The 13,504-nt window shown below is 34.3% G+C and overlaps 2 protein-coding genes across 3 annotated transcripts; both read right to left on the reverse strand.

The window, feature by feature from the left end:
* Positions 1 to 167: 167 nt before the first annotated feature.
* On the reverse strand, positions 168 to 4,775 carry LOC8261476 (uncharacterized protein At5g19025). The gene is made up of 2 exons (XM_002516741.4): positions 3,009 to 4,775; positions 168 to 529 (listed from the first exon to the last, which is right to left on the reverse strand). The coding sequence occupies exons 1-2, from the start codon at positions 3,677 to 3,679 to the stop codon at positions 484 to 486; spliced, it is 717 nt and encodes a 238-aa protein (XP_002516787.1). The 5' UTR covers positions 3,680 to 4,775; the 3' UTR covers positions 168 to 483.
* A 191-nt stretch (positions 4,776 to 4,966) lies between these two features.
* On the reverse strand, positions 4,967 to 9,101 carry LOC8261475 (probable serine incorporator). 2 transcript variants are annotated; one of them, XM_002516740.4, is made up of 6 exons: positions 8,808 to 9,100; positions 7,737 to 7,973; positions 6,963 to 7,074; positions 6,707 to 6,881; positions 6,222 to 6,465; positions 4,967 to 5,435 (listed from the first exon to the last, which is right to left on the reverse strand). In XM_002516740.4, exons 1-6 carry the CDS (start codon positions 8,989 to 8,991, stop codon positions 5,143 to 5,145), a joined length of 1,245 nt encoding a protein of 414 aa, XP_002516786.1. In that variant the 5' UTR covers positions 8,992 to 9,100; the 3' UTR covers positions 4,967 to 5,142. The 2 variants fall into 2 exon arrangements, with proteins under 2 accessions (XP_002516786.1, XP_048235246.1); XM_048379289.1 differs by lacking the exon at positions 6,707 to 6,881 and having other exon boundaries at positions 6,222 to 6,391; positions 8,808 to 9,101.
* Between the last annotated feature and the right edge of the window lie 4,403 nt (positions 9,102 to 13,504).

Here is a 13,504-nt window from a genome sequence, read left to right on the forward strand (position 1 = left end):
CATCCAAGAATTACGTACTACATATACTTCACCCGTATGTCCTCTTTGAGAATTTTTAGTGCCATCACTTGGGCATTAAAGGCACCGGCATTTCTAGAGAATTAAAATCACAAGGGTTTTAAAGGATGAAGCAACCACAAAAACTGATTAATATCCAAGTCAAATCATAAAGTTAATAAATATAAATTTGGCATGTCATATATATGTATTTATTCCCATTAAACTTGTATATTCTTCCAGAAATGAGAGACTATTGAGTTTGACATATCTTTTCAGAAATGAGAACAATCTCCCAAGAAAATGCAGATGCAGAAAAATTGAAGGAGAGCCACTGCCAGATCAAGGGATTATAGAAGTTGTTCTGGTGAGGAGTGTAATTTTCTAGAGAAAATGAAAGAACAGTCAAAATCTGGAAGGTAAACAAGATAGTAAAAGAGGAGAAACTTATAAAGGCCGCTCCAACAATTAAACCATCACAAACAATTAGCGATGGTCTCCTCCTCCATTAACAGCCACATTTGCCAAAGCCCTGCAGTGCCATAAGATTTGAGAATTATGAGCATAACCAAACACATATTTAGATCAGATACCAGACTACTAATAAGTACTCTAATAGTATGAGGATTAGAACAAAGAAGTCCATGTAATTAAATACACAACTGCCAAATCCTTGAGCATGAAAGACTGGGACATTTTTGCTAAAAAGAGGATGTATAAAAGATTCAGATGTTTTTTTTCCGAAAGATAATAGCAGATAACTTTATTAGTCCCTTCTTCCTCCGGTCCAAGGGAATGCTGAATAGTGGATACCACCTTTCGGATCTACATGGTCTACCATAATCTAGAAATAATATTCATACTTGACTACAATATAAGAAGTACTCCACGTTGACTGAGTCTAAAAGTAAAAGCAGAATACAATGTCCAACTTACCATTAGACTAGAATGTGAATATCTAGCAAACAGAGGATGTGTAGGAAGTTTGTTAATAATACAAAGTTCCCATCCCGTCCTAACTAAATCCACTTGCATGTAAGTGCCAAACTAGATGCAACCATTGGTCTAGGATGTGAAAAATTCACCAATCAGAAGAACTGAATGAAAGTCACAAAAGGTGGCGATATTCACAAGGTAATTACCTAGATGAAGGAGCCAGATAACTGAGTTCATCTCAGTTAATAAGAATTTCATGTTTTAATATATGTTTTAGAGAGGCAAAGGGAAATTGCGGTGGACAATTTTGAGGACTGTTATCTACCAATACACCATGGTTTAATTGACACCAAATACTGACCTGAGAAACATGTCATTAATTTAGAACAGAAAACATGACCCATTTCAATCATTGAATATAATTTAAACACTTCCACCATCTGATTTGCAAAAACATCCACTAGTCTATTGCCATCATGCAAAAGATCATTTTATTCTGAATTTGGAAATATACTATTGCTTTGAAACGGTCAACAAAAGGGCTATTTATTCTGTCAGCGTCATTGATCCCACTCCCCAACAACAATTACACATTACTTTTGAGAAACTTCCCAATATGGAGAAGGAAAAGGTGAAGCAGGCATGAAGATGCACAGACTACCACTTAACTTAGCACAGGCATCATCTTGTCGAAATATCTCCACTTGCAATTGTTTATACACGCGTATGCATATCTGAGTGTCAACAAGTGTTAAAAAATGTTTATAAAATGAAGAATGCAATTAGTATTTTAACTTGCAGGAGTCTTCTTTTTGCCCTTTATTTTTTATCAATTGAAATCATTTTTAACATTCTCATAGAGACTTGCATTTGACTCTCGCACAGAATACATACAAAGGGTTCATACTTGATAAAACAGAAGGCATGCATAATCCACAGACAAATGGTTCCAAATTGTCTGTTAATGCATATATTAGAATTATTCTCTAGAATTTACATGTTTAGGCAGTATGGCTGATATCGTCACTCATCTACAACCTCTTCTAATTCCTAAGTTAATTATACCCATAATAATCTCATTGCAGCATTCCATTACACAAAGATCCTCGTCTGCAAATTTTATTTTGTCAAACAACTAAATTGTAGCCAGAGATTTAAAAACGAGAATAGTAAGTGCAAGCTCAGAATATTCATTTGAGTCCAGCAAATACATGTAGCAAAACAACAAAGTCAAGCATATCCTGCTAAGCTCAGCTTGTTAGCAATTTTCTGGTTCAAATGCTGTGCTAGAACCCTCATTAGGCAAACTGTTAGGAACCTCTTAACATATCCATCATTCACATATCCATGATCAGACTCTACCAAGTGCTAGTTTTACCTCAAACATGTCTTGGAAGAAAAAGAAAAAAAAAAACATAATACCGCATGATAAGTAATTCTGGCTCCATCAGCATCATGTATGAACATGTTGATCGACCTGATTATCTTATTCCCTTAGTACCATATTTGGTCCTAATAATCAACTCTAGGTCTCTAGATTAGCTTGTGTTTAACGACTTCTAAAATCTTCTTTTATATTTGTGTAAACCTACTAAGACACCAACAAGACAACCCAGGTAAAAATTAATAGCAAAGTTCCTCGTATAAGGTAGCAGACAAGTTAAAGTTTAAACAGTCCATTCCTGAGAAAGAAAATCACCAATATATCATATGCAGAAGAATTCTCACTCATTTCAACCATGATATCACTCATAGCTCGTCCAGTTCTGCTTTTAGAATAATAAATACTACCCAACAAGCATTACATTCTAAAATTCCTGGCATACGGCATATGATCAGGTGGCCTGATAAATAATAAAAAATAAAGAAAGCCACAAACACAACGAATTGCATTTAAGCCCACAAATGGCATGAAGCCAATATATTACACTCTTCCAAATTCAACACACATAACAACTAAACCAAGCAAAACAAAATAAAAATACATATATAATCCAGAAAATATTCTCAATCAAAAAGCAAATTAGGGTCTACAAAAACCATATTCACATCAAATTGAATCAAAAGTTACTCACTTTTTATGACGCCGGCCTTTCTTAGGACCCCAGCCTTCCAATTTGGCGACTGGACAGCCACACCTGGCCCTAAAAAGCAAAACAGCACGTCCATTAACCGGAGCCATTTTCCTCAACTCAGCTCTAAGACACTCATAATCAGGATTCCCTTCGCTCCCTCCTTTCCACGGCAACTTATCAATGTCTTTAGCGACACCCGTCGCTGATTTAACACAATCTTCAGTTTGTAACTGCAAATCAAACTCCATCGCCTTTTTCAAACCCTTGCATCCCGCTTTATCGCATTTTCGAGATCTCGGGCCGCAACAGAACTCGATGAAAAGAATAACGATGATGAAGAGAGATAAAAAGCCGCAAATGTAGGGAATTGGAGGAGAGAGATTGAGATTGATATTAACATTGAGAGAGAGAGATGAGTGAGAGAGAAGGAGAGAGAGAGAGCGAATGATGTAAGAGAAGTACGATGTTAAGAGGAATATACCTGAGAACAACACCAGAATTAGAATTAAAATGTCTAGGGTTGCCGATGGTGAATGCTTACACAGAATGGTTGAAGTTGATGATGCTGAAATTGAACTAGGGTTAGGGTTAGGGTTTGATGAAGATTGGAATTTTAGGGGTTTTGATGATGAAGAAGAGCGCATGATGGTGAAATGGAAAAGTTGGTGCATGTTAATGAAAAATGAAAATGAAATGAGAAAAATAAAAAGATGTTTCCTATTTTTCCCTTTTTTTCCTTAAAAATAATATTTTTATTTTTAAAGAAAATTGTTTTGTTTTCCGGCGTAGGGGGCGCCGTATAGGGAGGAAGAGAATGGAGGTGGTGACGGACACGCGCGGTTATTAGGAGTGAGAGAGAAATTTCTTTTCTTTTCTTTTATTTTTTCTAGAGAGAGAAATATTATTTTATGTGATAAACAAATATTCCTATCTTCGGTCATAACACTATTGTTACGTATTCAGGAAATATATATTATATAATATAAAGATTAAAATTGAATAATATAGTGAGAAAATTGGATACTTTTTTAATCAGACTATTTTTCTGATTGGTAATTGGGACGTTCTCATTATTGTAGATGCAGGGATTACACCTTATTCTAAATTAAATGGAATATAACTTTGATTTATGGAAATTGGTTTTTATTTGCACATTTTAGTGAGAATTGATCCAAAAATTGACATTATTTGGAATCAAAGAATTGAAAATTATCCGAATGCCAGCACATATATTAATGGATAGGCAGAAAAGAAAAATGGGGCATCGTTTGACCGAAACATTATGGATGTGAGAGCGGACACAATTTGACTGAAACATATGAAGACCTTTAGATGGATTATACGTCTAGTATTCAAACTTTTTATATTACACTATAATCTGGATTGGCAATAATTTCTAATTTTAGAGATTAATTTTCTAGAATTTTACTTTTAAAAAGTTAATTTCTCATTTAGTAAAAATTGACAGAATTCAGCCTACTTAAGATTAATTTTCTTTTTATTACTAATGTTATATCTACTACTTCTACAAAAACAAAGCTCTTAATGGGTAGTTTTATAAAAGTAGTAAGTGCCGCAACAGATGAGCAAAAGAAAAAAAAAAAAAAAAAAAAAAAACATTTTCCATATAGATTTATATATACATTGGAAGGAAGCTATAGCTAACGCATCAATGCTTTGTTTCAATCTTTTCAGGAATAAAATAGAAGAGCTGCACAGTTTAATGAGACGAAACCCGAAACCCCGCCACCAACACCTAGAGAACAAGGATCATAAGTTCATGTGTCATGTTTTGCCATGCAGGTACATCATAGAACAAAGATCATGGCATTGGCATTGGCATGTTATTCTAATTGAACGCCTTTGTATGTTTTCAGAATATCATACTAGTAGTGGTTATCAGATGATGCAGACTGAAATGCAAGAAAAATTTTGAAGTAGAAAAGGACGTATGGAAATAACTAAAAGAAGTGAAGAGATATTTACTCATGCTATGTATTTTATAGGTACAATTTACAAACATAAGAGCATTATTACAGCCACATACAAAAGACATTATCGATGCATCTATATGCTCTCAGCCAACCGGCCAGAGCACAGGACTTTTAAGACATGATATCAAAATACAGTATACCTAGAAGAACTCACGGTCAGGGAAAAGCAGTGGAGCTAAAAGAGTCCATACATACAGTCCAGCAGTGACCCACTCGGTGCAGATTCGAACCCAAACTGATGTCCAGCCGACATCTATCAGATCAGAGCTTTCAGATGAGCTGGTCCATCCAGAAAGAAGCATTGCCGAGTACATGCTAGCCAAGGCAAATATCAGGTGGAAGAATGTGTAGGAATAACTAACAGGCCTGGCTTCTGTCTCCTTCTTTTCTTTCCCTTCTTCCAACTGTTCTTCTAGAAGTGGTTTCTTTGCATCTGCAATACAAGATTTAGAAGCATCTATATTAACATCATACGTAGTAACCCTCTTAACTCTAAAGATTGATTTTCTAAGTTGAGTGAAGAATACTAGTTTTGCAGCCAGACTAACAGTTGACAACATTGTAGGAGCTCTTTCTTCACCAGATCAAACTCCAAAAGTTAAAAAAGTTGTAAAGAACCAGGAGATGGCTCTCATTTCTGTGACTGTAATACTTTAGCAGAAAACATATGCTGTGCCACTTCATTTGATCAGATCCAGTTTTCACTGAAGGAAATTTTTTATGTCACTTAAAGGAAGAATCCTAAGATACCGATAAGGTAGGCCATACAGGGGGCAAGAAGAGGAACATCCCTGGAGATTTTTCTAATTTTAGCATTTCGAAGCATGTCACCATCTACCAGATAAAAAACGAAACAGAAACAATAACAGTAGCAGTGGGAGTAGTTTTAGGACTAGTACTAGTAGTAGCAGCAGCAGCTGCGATTCCTATCCATATTCAAGTGTCATGTTTCATGGAATTGAGCTAAAATTACAGTCAGCAGTTAAGACTGAGCCTGTAAACTGAAGACCACTAACACCTAAGGGACATATATTTTATTAGTAAGAACAGAAAATATCAAGATTTAAAAGTCGTCATGTACGAATAATGGTGACAGCTGACAGGTACTCTAGCTGCCTGCCTTGCAGATTTCCATTTGATATTGGTCAGCAGAGGCCTCGTCATAATGCATAAAAGAAAAAGGCTGCTTCTAGGATTTTTTTCTAGTTATATAGATCACCTGATGCCTTAGGTGAGGAGGGTGGTGATAGAAATGTTGTTGAAGACCCAGCACGAACAGCAGAATATAGGACTGATAGAATGGTGGTAAGCATCCCAAGGATAAGTGTGCTTGTGGAAACTGCTTTCGTTTTGTTGTGGAGACCATTGCATACATAGTCATGCGGTTCACTGGAGAGACCCGTATAGCAAACATAAGCACAATATATTGATATCACCGAAGCAGGCAAGAGGCTTCCATTAACCTATTTGAAATGCCCAGCCAGAGTCATATTGCAAGTCATAGAACTATTACCTTAATATATGTAAAAGCATAAGTATCACTTCCCTACAATCATGTAATAAGATAAATGGTTCTCAAAATACACACACACACACACCCCATACAAGTACATAAGACAGCTGAAATCTTAGGAACATGCTACTATTTGTATGAGTAATGCTTTTATTAGAGGAATAAGTAGACTAAGAAAATCTTATCCTTACTGTAGGATGTAGCGCTATTATGGCAAAAACAAATGCAAGAATCATGGTCATCACAATAAAGAAGATATTGAGGCCACAGTCTTGGCCAGATGGGTTGAACCATATGAATAGAACACCAGAGAATGCGAATGCTGCAAGGTAGCACACAACTGACACAACTAGTAAAGCAATATACCTAAAAAGAAGCAATTCAAGGATTAGAAGTGAATAATAGTGAACAAAGGAAAAATTGTGAGAAATATGTACTGGAGCCTACCATTTCTGTTCATCTTTCTCTACCCATGCATCATTCCACGAGTGTGTAAAGTCTAGCAAAATAATCACTTGAACCAACAAAAATAGCCCTGCCCCAAACTTTGAAATGATGCCTGCAAGTAAGATTTGTTTAAATAGGTTAATTATGACATTTGAAACCAAATACAGGAAAAGAATGACTAAAATTTCATTATGTATCATTGTCAATAAGATTTGTTTAAATAGGTTAATTATGACATTTGAAACCAAATACAGGAAAAGAATGACTAAAATTTCATTATGTATCATTGTCAAGAAATGACAACATAATAAGCCAAGAGAAGCATCATTACTCAAGAAAAGGTAAATAAAAGAAAGTTTCAAAAGCACTACTTGATCCTTGATCTCATGCAAACTTGTTCAGATTTTACCTATGAGTGATCATCCTGGCAATCCAATAGTTCCTAATGAAAGTTGCACATGCTAAGAAGATTAAATCTATTAAAATAAAACAATCCTGTTGCAAGCATAAGAATAACCTAATAGCCAATAAGAACTCAAGTTGCTTATGTAAAATCTTACTCAATTCTAATACAAGAATTATCAGAGAAGTACTACTTGTTTCTGGAGCTTTTAATGCAACTAATTCAGAGTCTTAATCAAAAAAATCAGCACAAAAAAAAATCATAAAATTGTGATTGATAAAGGTCAACATATTCATCTGCTAGGCCCAGTTAAAGAAAACCAGATGGTTACGCTGATTGCTCTGGATCAAAAGTCTAGGAGCTAAACTGACCATAGATAGCGATGACGACATTGGGCATGAAAAACATGAGGACAAGAAGCAAAAGCCAGATCACCATCTTTGCAATCCATCCACCATGGTGCCATGAGTCGCGTCTATCATTTTGGTCCTTCACACCAATCATTATTAAAGCAAATATTGCAAAAAACAAGAAATTCCCTAAGCTCACACGAAGAACTGCCTGTATTTGAAACCATTCTTTTGAGTGAGTAACAGAAGACTTTATCCCTGCAAACATGTAACATATTCATTTCACCATCTAAACAACAGTAAAGAGTTGATGAAATTATAACCTGATCTACATTATGAAACTATTAAAATAGGAATATCTATTTTGGCAATATCAAATGGCTAATTTCTGTCTGCTACAAACAAAAATCAACTTGAAGCGCATGATCAAACAACTTAGGCAGCTAGTTGACAACAAACACAAAATTTAAAAGCCATTACTAAAATGAGAATCCCATTCAAAATTATTAAAATTAAAACCAGCCAAGCTCATGTAAACTAAATGCAACAGTTTCACTAATAATTCCTAGAGAAGACCCAGATTAAGAATTTCTTCATGCTAAATAATCCCAATTAGCAATATACCTTAATAAACTTAATCCAGAAAACCCAACTTGCTTCCTCAACAAATATCAGAAACTCAAATATGCAGCTTGAACAATTATACAAATTATTAACAATTTTAAAAGCTCAGATGAATCAATTTACTAACTTCTCAATTGTCAAAATTTACAGCGTTTAGGCCTAACAGAATCAAAATTTTAAACATCCATTGCACACCATTCCCAATACAAAATTTGCACAAAGATTACAAGGTTACTATATAATTTAAAGATCATGCCAATTATTAACAAATTTCATAGCCAGACAGATAGATTAATGTACTAAGTTCGGAATTGATAAAATTCACAGCATAGAGGCCAAAAAGATTCCAACCTTTGATCAAGATTATCAGAATTCACAGCATATAGGCCAAAAACGAAACAAACTTTTCCACACAAAATGGTAAATTAGCACAAGAAAAGAAAAAGAGTAGTGCAGAATGATACTGACAAGGTAGTTTCTCTATAAGAGGAGCGCCAAATTCTCTAAGAATCCAAGAAACGATCAAAGAGAGACCAAAAAGACCGCAATAAGCAAGTCTTGCAGATTTCTTCGATATACCCGAAGCCACTGATGTACAAAGGCCACATGTCATAGTTGCACAGCATGATGCGAAGCAAACTAAGCACGACATCTCTCTCTCTCTCTCTCTCTCTCTCTGTCTCTTGTTTCTCTCTCTAGATTCGAGAATATACCGAGTTGGAAGAAGATGGAGGCAAACAAAGACTGGCAGCTGAGAAGATGTTACTGTGAGTATTTGCGTACGTGATTTGAAAATCTTTCACTTTGGTCCTTAATTTATTAGATTATACTTTTCGTTCCCATTCAATTAGGTACTATTGCAGTTAGATCCATTAGCCTACTAGGCCTTATTTCCTAAGCTCATTGAAAAATAAATTTGGGCTTTTATGATCAAACCTTCTTTAATTTAAGAGAATGCCATTTGTCCAAATACTTTAGGCCTATTGATAGAAGTGAACAAATCATCTAAAGAGGTCAAATGTAGATATGAAGAAGTATATATATATATATATATATATATATATATGACACCTAAACTTTTTTTGACATATAGAATTTTTATCTTTATGTGTATTTATTTTTGATACATGATATTTAAGTTTATATATAACTTTGTAATTTTTTATTAATTTATTAATTAATAAGTTACACTCCCAATTAAACATACATTCTAATCCTAAGAAATAATATATTAATAATAAATTAATTTTTTAATTAGATAATGATTAGTTTTATAATTAGATAATCATCATTCTACAAGATAGTATATTAATTATATTTTAATATTATATTAATTAATTAATTAATTTTATAATTAGATAATAATTTTAATTATAGATTGTAATATGTTTAAATACTATGTTTACTAATAAATTGATTATTAATTAGATAAAAAAATTAATTCTAAAAAATAGTAATATTAATTACATTGATAGTATTAATTTATATAATATTAGAATTAATAAATAAATGATTTAATTTTGATGAAAATGGAAAATTTATTACCTAATGAAATGGAAGAATTATAAGGGATTTTGATTGACTGAGAAATCTCATTTTGACTTTAAAGCTTTTTTCTTAAAATTAAGTTAGAATTATCCATTTCAATTTTGATTACTATCCATATTTTTCACAAATTAAAGGAGCCCTTAATTCTATGTGTCTCCCACTTCTAAGTTTTGATAAATTTTTAAGAGATATAAGATCTTGAATGATTGAATAACTAAACTTATATATGAACAAACATTAATAAAAAGAATAAGGAAATAATATCATAACTTTCTTTTATGTCATCTACTTTCCCTTTTAGTAAAAAGAAGAAGAAAAATCTAACAATAGAACTTTGTCATGGATGCTAGATATAGACATTCACCCTGAACATATCAATGAAATTTTATCAGTTCATCCTCTACGACCGCCCGGCAAACATTCTTGCTTACTGCCTATAACAAAATAATTCCAATATGGCAGCAATGTATCCCTCTTCTTCTAACTTGAACTTGCTAGGCTTTTAGCAATAAAGGCTGGCTGTTTGCCTTTGTTCCTCCATTGTCGGATGAGAGAATAGGAAAGAAAGCTAAAAGTTGAAAAGTGAAGCAGTGAATTACGAACTGAAACTTGACTAGTTCGGGTTCCATCAAGGGAACTGTACCTCAAGCGACTGATGAAAAAGCTGGCAAAAGAGATATTTTGAGCTTCTCATCATCACCAGCATCACCATCATCGAACTGACTGACTAATTATGATAACGCTATCTGATGCATATATCAGGAAGTTGGCCATACATGGCACGCTTGTAACTAGCAACTCATGTGCCTTCAAGCTAAATTAACATCCACATAAACAACTCAAACCCAAGATATATACCACTTAATGAGCAATATCAATGGACCAAGAATTGACACATTACACAATTTCCCTCCAGAAAATCATCCATATCTTAGACTGTCTTCTTGGTGCAAGACAAAATCATAGCTGTTTACAAGTCTATCAGTATAGTTTAGTTTGTTTCTGATGAAGTACAAGTTAATTAATTGCCTGTCCTTTTTCCAGCTAAGACTGCTTGAATATTCATCCATGCAATTACCATCGGAACAACCCTAGCTACACAATTCTTGTTCAAGGTATTCATATCTACAGTAGCCAAGCATATTATTATTATTATTATTTTTATTATATTTGTAATATGTTTGTGTATGTATATATATTATGAGCTATTTCTATGATGTTTCTATAAAAAGGAATGTTGTGATTCTGGTGTTTCAGTTGGTCACTATCCTAAACTGCATATCAACTTCCAAAATTATTGTATCAGCTTTTTCAAGCCTCCAAAAGCAGTTGCTGCAGCAGATCAAACGAAACTTGCTGCAACAGATCAAACACTCCCCACCTGCTTGGAGTTTTCCTTTTTAAAAATTTCCCAGTTTCAAGATATTAAATGAATTGAGCTGTCTATAAAGCTCTTCTTGCTTAAGTGGTCCACGTAACTAGTGTATATAGCATGCAATTGGTCAACAGAAACATGATATCCATGCGTATGATCTCTACTGCTCCCAACTATTCTCTCTTCAAGGGACCAAAACACTTCCCTGCCATTAGATCAGGCATCTTAATTATTACCTGGAAAAAAATAATTAATTAATGTTATTTAGAGGGAAAAGGAAAAGAAAAATTTCAATCCATCAATCAATCCTTTACAGGTCCACTTTTGGAATTATGTTTTTATAAAAGATCTTATCTTTGATACTCCTTGCTTTAAGATAAGGTATAGGACCTTTCATTGCTATGCTTTAACAGGGCACTAAGGACATGATTTGATACGTGGATTATGACCCAAGATTAAAATCATCTTGATGAACATTAATGGCAACTGGCGGGAACTCACGGATTTAAATGGGTACTGATTATATAAGAAGAGAATACTATGAAAATTGTAATTTTGGGAAGTGGGCGCTAATGGGGTCTCGAAAAGGTCTTTGCTTTCATTTTCAATTAACTTACTTGAAGAAGGAAAAACTAACGGTGTCCAAAAAAGAAATGATAACGATGTGGGGTTAGTTTAGGCGCTGATAAGTAGAAGATAAGGTTCATGTTCGATAGTAACAAACTACTTTAGCAATGATCGGTGGCCGGCAAGTTTCAACAAAAGTAGGAAATTTGTTGATGACTTGAAATTTGGATAGGGGAAAATGCACGTGACATCTACGTGGCTTTGGAAGTACAGGTGGACCTAGTGACAAGGCCTTCTTAATTATAGTCTAAAGTCTTGCCATGTGGTGGCTTTCTTTAGTGTAATCTTAAGGTATTGTCAATAAATATAGGGTTTGAACTCAAGTAAGGTAGTAAATTAGGTAATATAGCTATAGTGAAAAGATGGGTAGTAGAAGATTTGGCAAGTGGAAGAGAATGGTGAGGCAACAAAGGGGGAAGCTCTATCTTATGAGAGTATGCGTTTCCATGCTTCTCTGTTGGCATAAGTACTCTTGAAGGGGCAAATCATTAGATTTCAAAAGACTTTTGTTTTGTATCCTTTTGTTGCTTTCTTACTATAAGCTCCTTTGTTATAGTTTGTACCATACTTGTGTTTGAAGATGAAGTGATAATCTTTACTTTTCATATAATTGTTCTTCTTTTTGAATTTTTTGAAATTGTAAATGTAAATGTACTGATGGTTTCTTTTTTTGTTTAATTTTAAACGCAATAGAGACTCAATTATTTGAATGATTAATTTAAATCTGTCATTAAGTGCATTTCTTGTGCTAAGCGTGTGTGTGCTTGCATGAAGCCAAAGGTTACATGCAAGCTATATGGAAGCTTGCCCGCAACATTGTTATGCTCTTGATTTAATACGAAAGGGGAATAACATATTGTTGTTTGATTATACTTGCTTGTACTTAATATATAAGTTATTAGACTGCTTCACTGGATTCATCAAATCCCGGAATTAACTTAATAATTCAATTGTTAATGCACGGGGACTGTGACTACTTGTGTGCTAGCTTCCCTACTTTTTAAAATCTTAATTAATACATTAACAAGCATCAATCCAAAGGCATATCCTGAAAATCAGGCAATATTAGGTGTGGGTTTAGCGCTAATATTACACACACTCGGACAAATTACAGCCTAATGGAAGATTATACAATTTCTTAGGCAGACAAAGGGTGGCCTTCAAAGTTTAGGATAAGTTAGTAGCAGTCCTTGTCCAGGTGATTTGGCAAGCGAGGGAGACAAGCTGATGGATCTGCTTGTTTTGTCATCTTTGATTCAATGGGACCCTCTACCTGCCATGTCATACCCACTCAGGGGCCAACACTTGTCGCCCACCACATACTCTATGCTATACATATTTTGCACAAGTCTTTTTTCTTTTTCTTTTTCTTTTTTTCTATATATATATATAAGGCTATGAAAGCTCTTCCTTGTATAGCTAGCAATAGCGTAGCCACCCTCACAATTACACTCATTTCTTCTACACTACACAGCATTTTCTTTTGCTCTACGCTAACATGGCAAGTCAACGATCAGCTTGGATTCGATTCCCGAAATTCCGGTCATGGCAACGGTGTTCAAGGCTTGTTAAGGAGCAAAGAACACGGCTATATATCATATGGAGATGTACTGTG

Source organism: Ricinus communis, chromosome 9 (assembly GCF_019578655.1).
Source record: "Ricinus communis isolate WT05 ecotype wild-type chromosome 9, ASM1957865v1, whole genome shotgun sequence".
Taxonomy (NCBI): domain Eukaryota; kingdom Viridiplantae; phylum Streptophyta; class Magnoliopsida; order Malpighiales; family Euphorbiaceae; genus Ricinus; species Ricinus communis.

Bases quoted from the DNA above. Each gene is read 5' to 3' on its own strand.
- LOC8261476 (XM_002516741.4), bottom strand. From the start codon at position 3,679: ATGCACCAACTTTTCCATTTCACCATCATGCGCTCTTCTTCATCATCA. The intron at 530-3,008 runs GTGAGTAACTTT...ATGGCACTGCAG, and splicing joins AAAGGCCGGCGTCATAAAAA to GGCTTTGGCAAATGTGGCTG.
- LOC8261475 (XM_002516740.4), bottom strand. From the start codon at position 8,991: ATGTCGTGCTTAGTTTGCTTCGCATCATGCTGTGCAACTATGACATGT. The intron at 7,075-7,736 runs GTCAGTTTAGCT...TCTTACTTGCAG, and splicing joins TGTCGTCATCGCTATCTATG to GCATCATTTCAAAGTTTGGG. The intron at 6,466-6,706 runs GTAAGGATAAGA...CATTTCAAATAG, and splicing joins TAATAGCGCTACATCCTACA to GTTAATGGAAGCCTCTTGCC.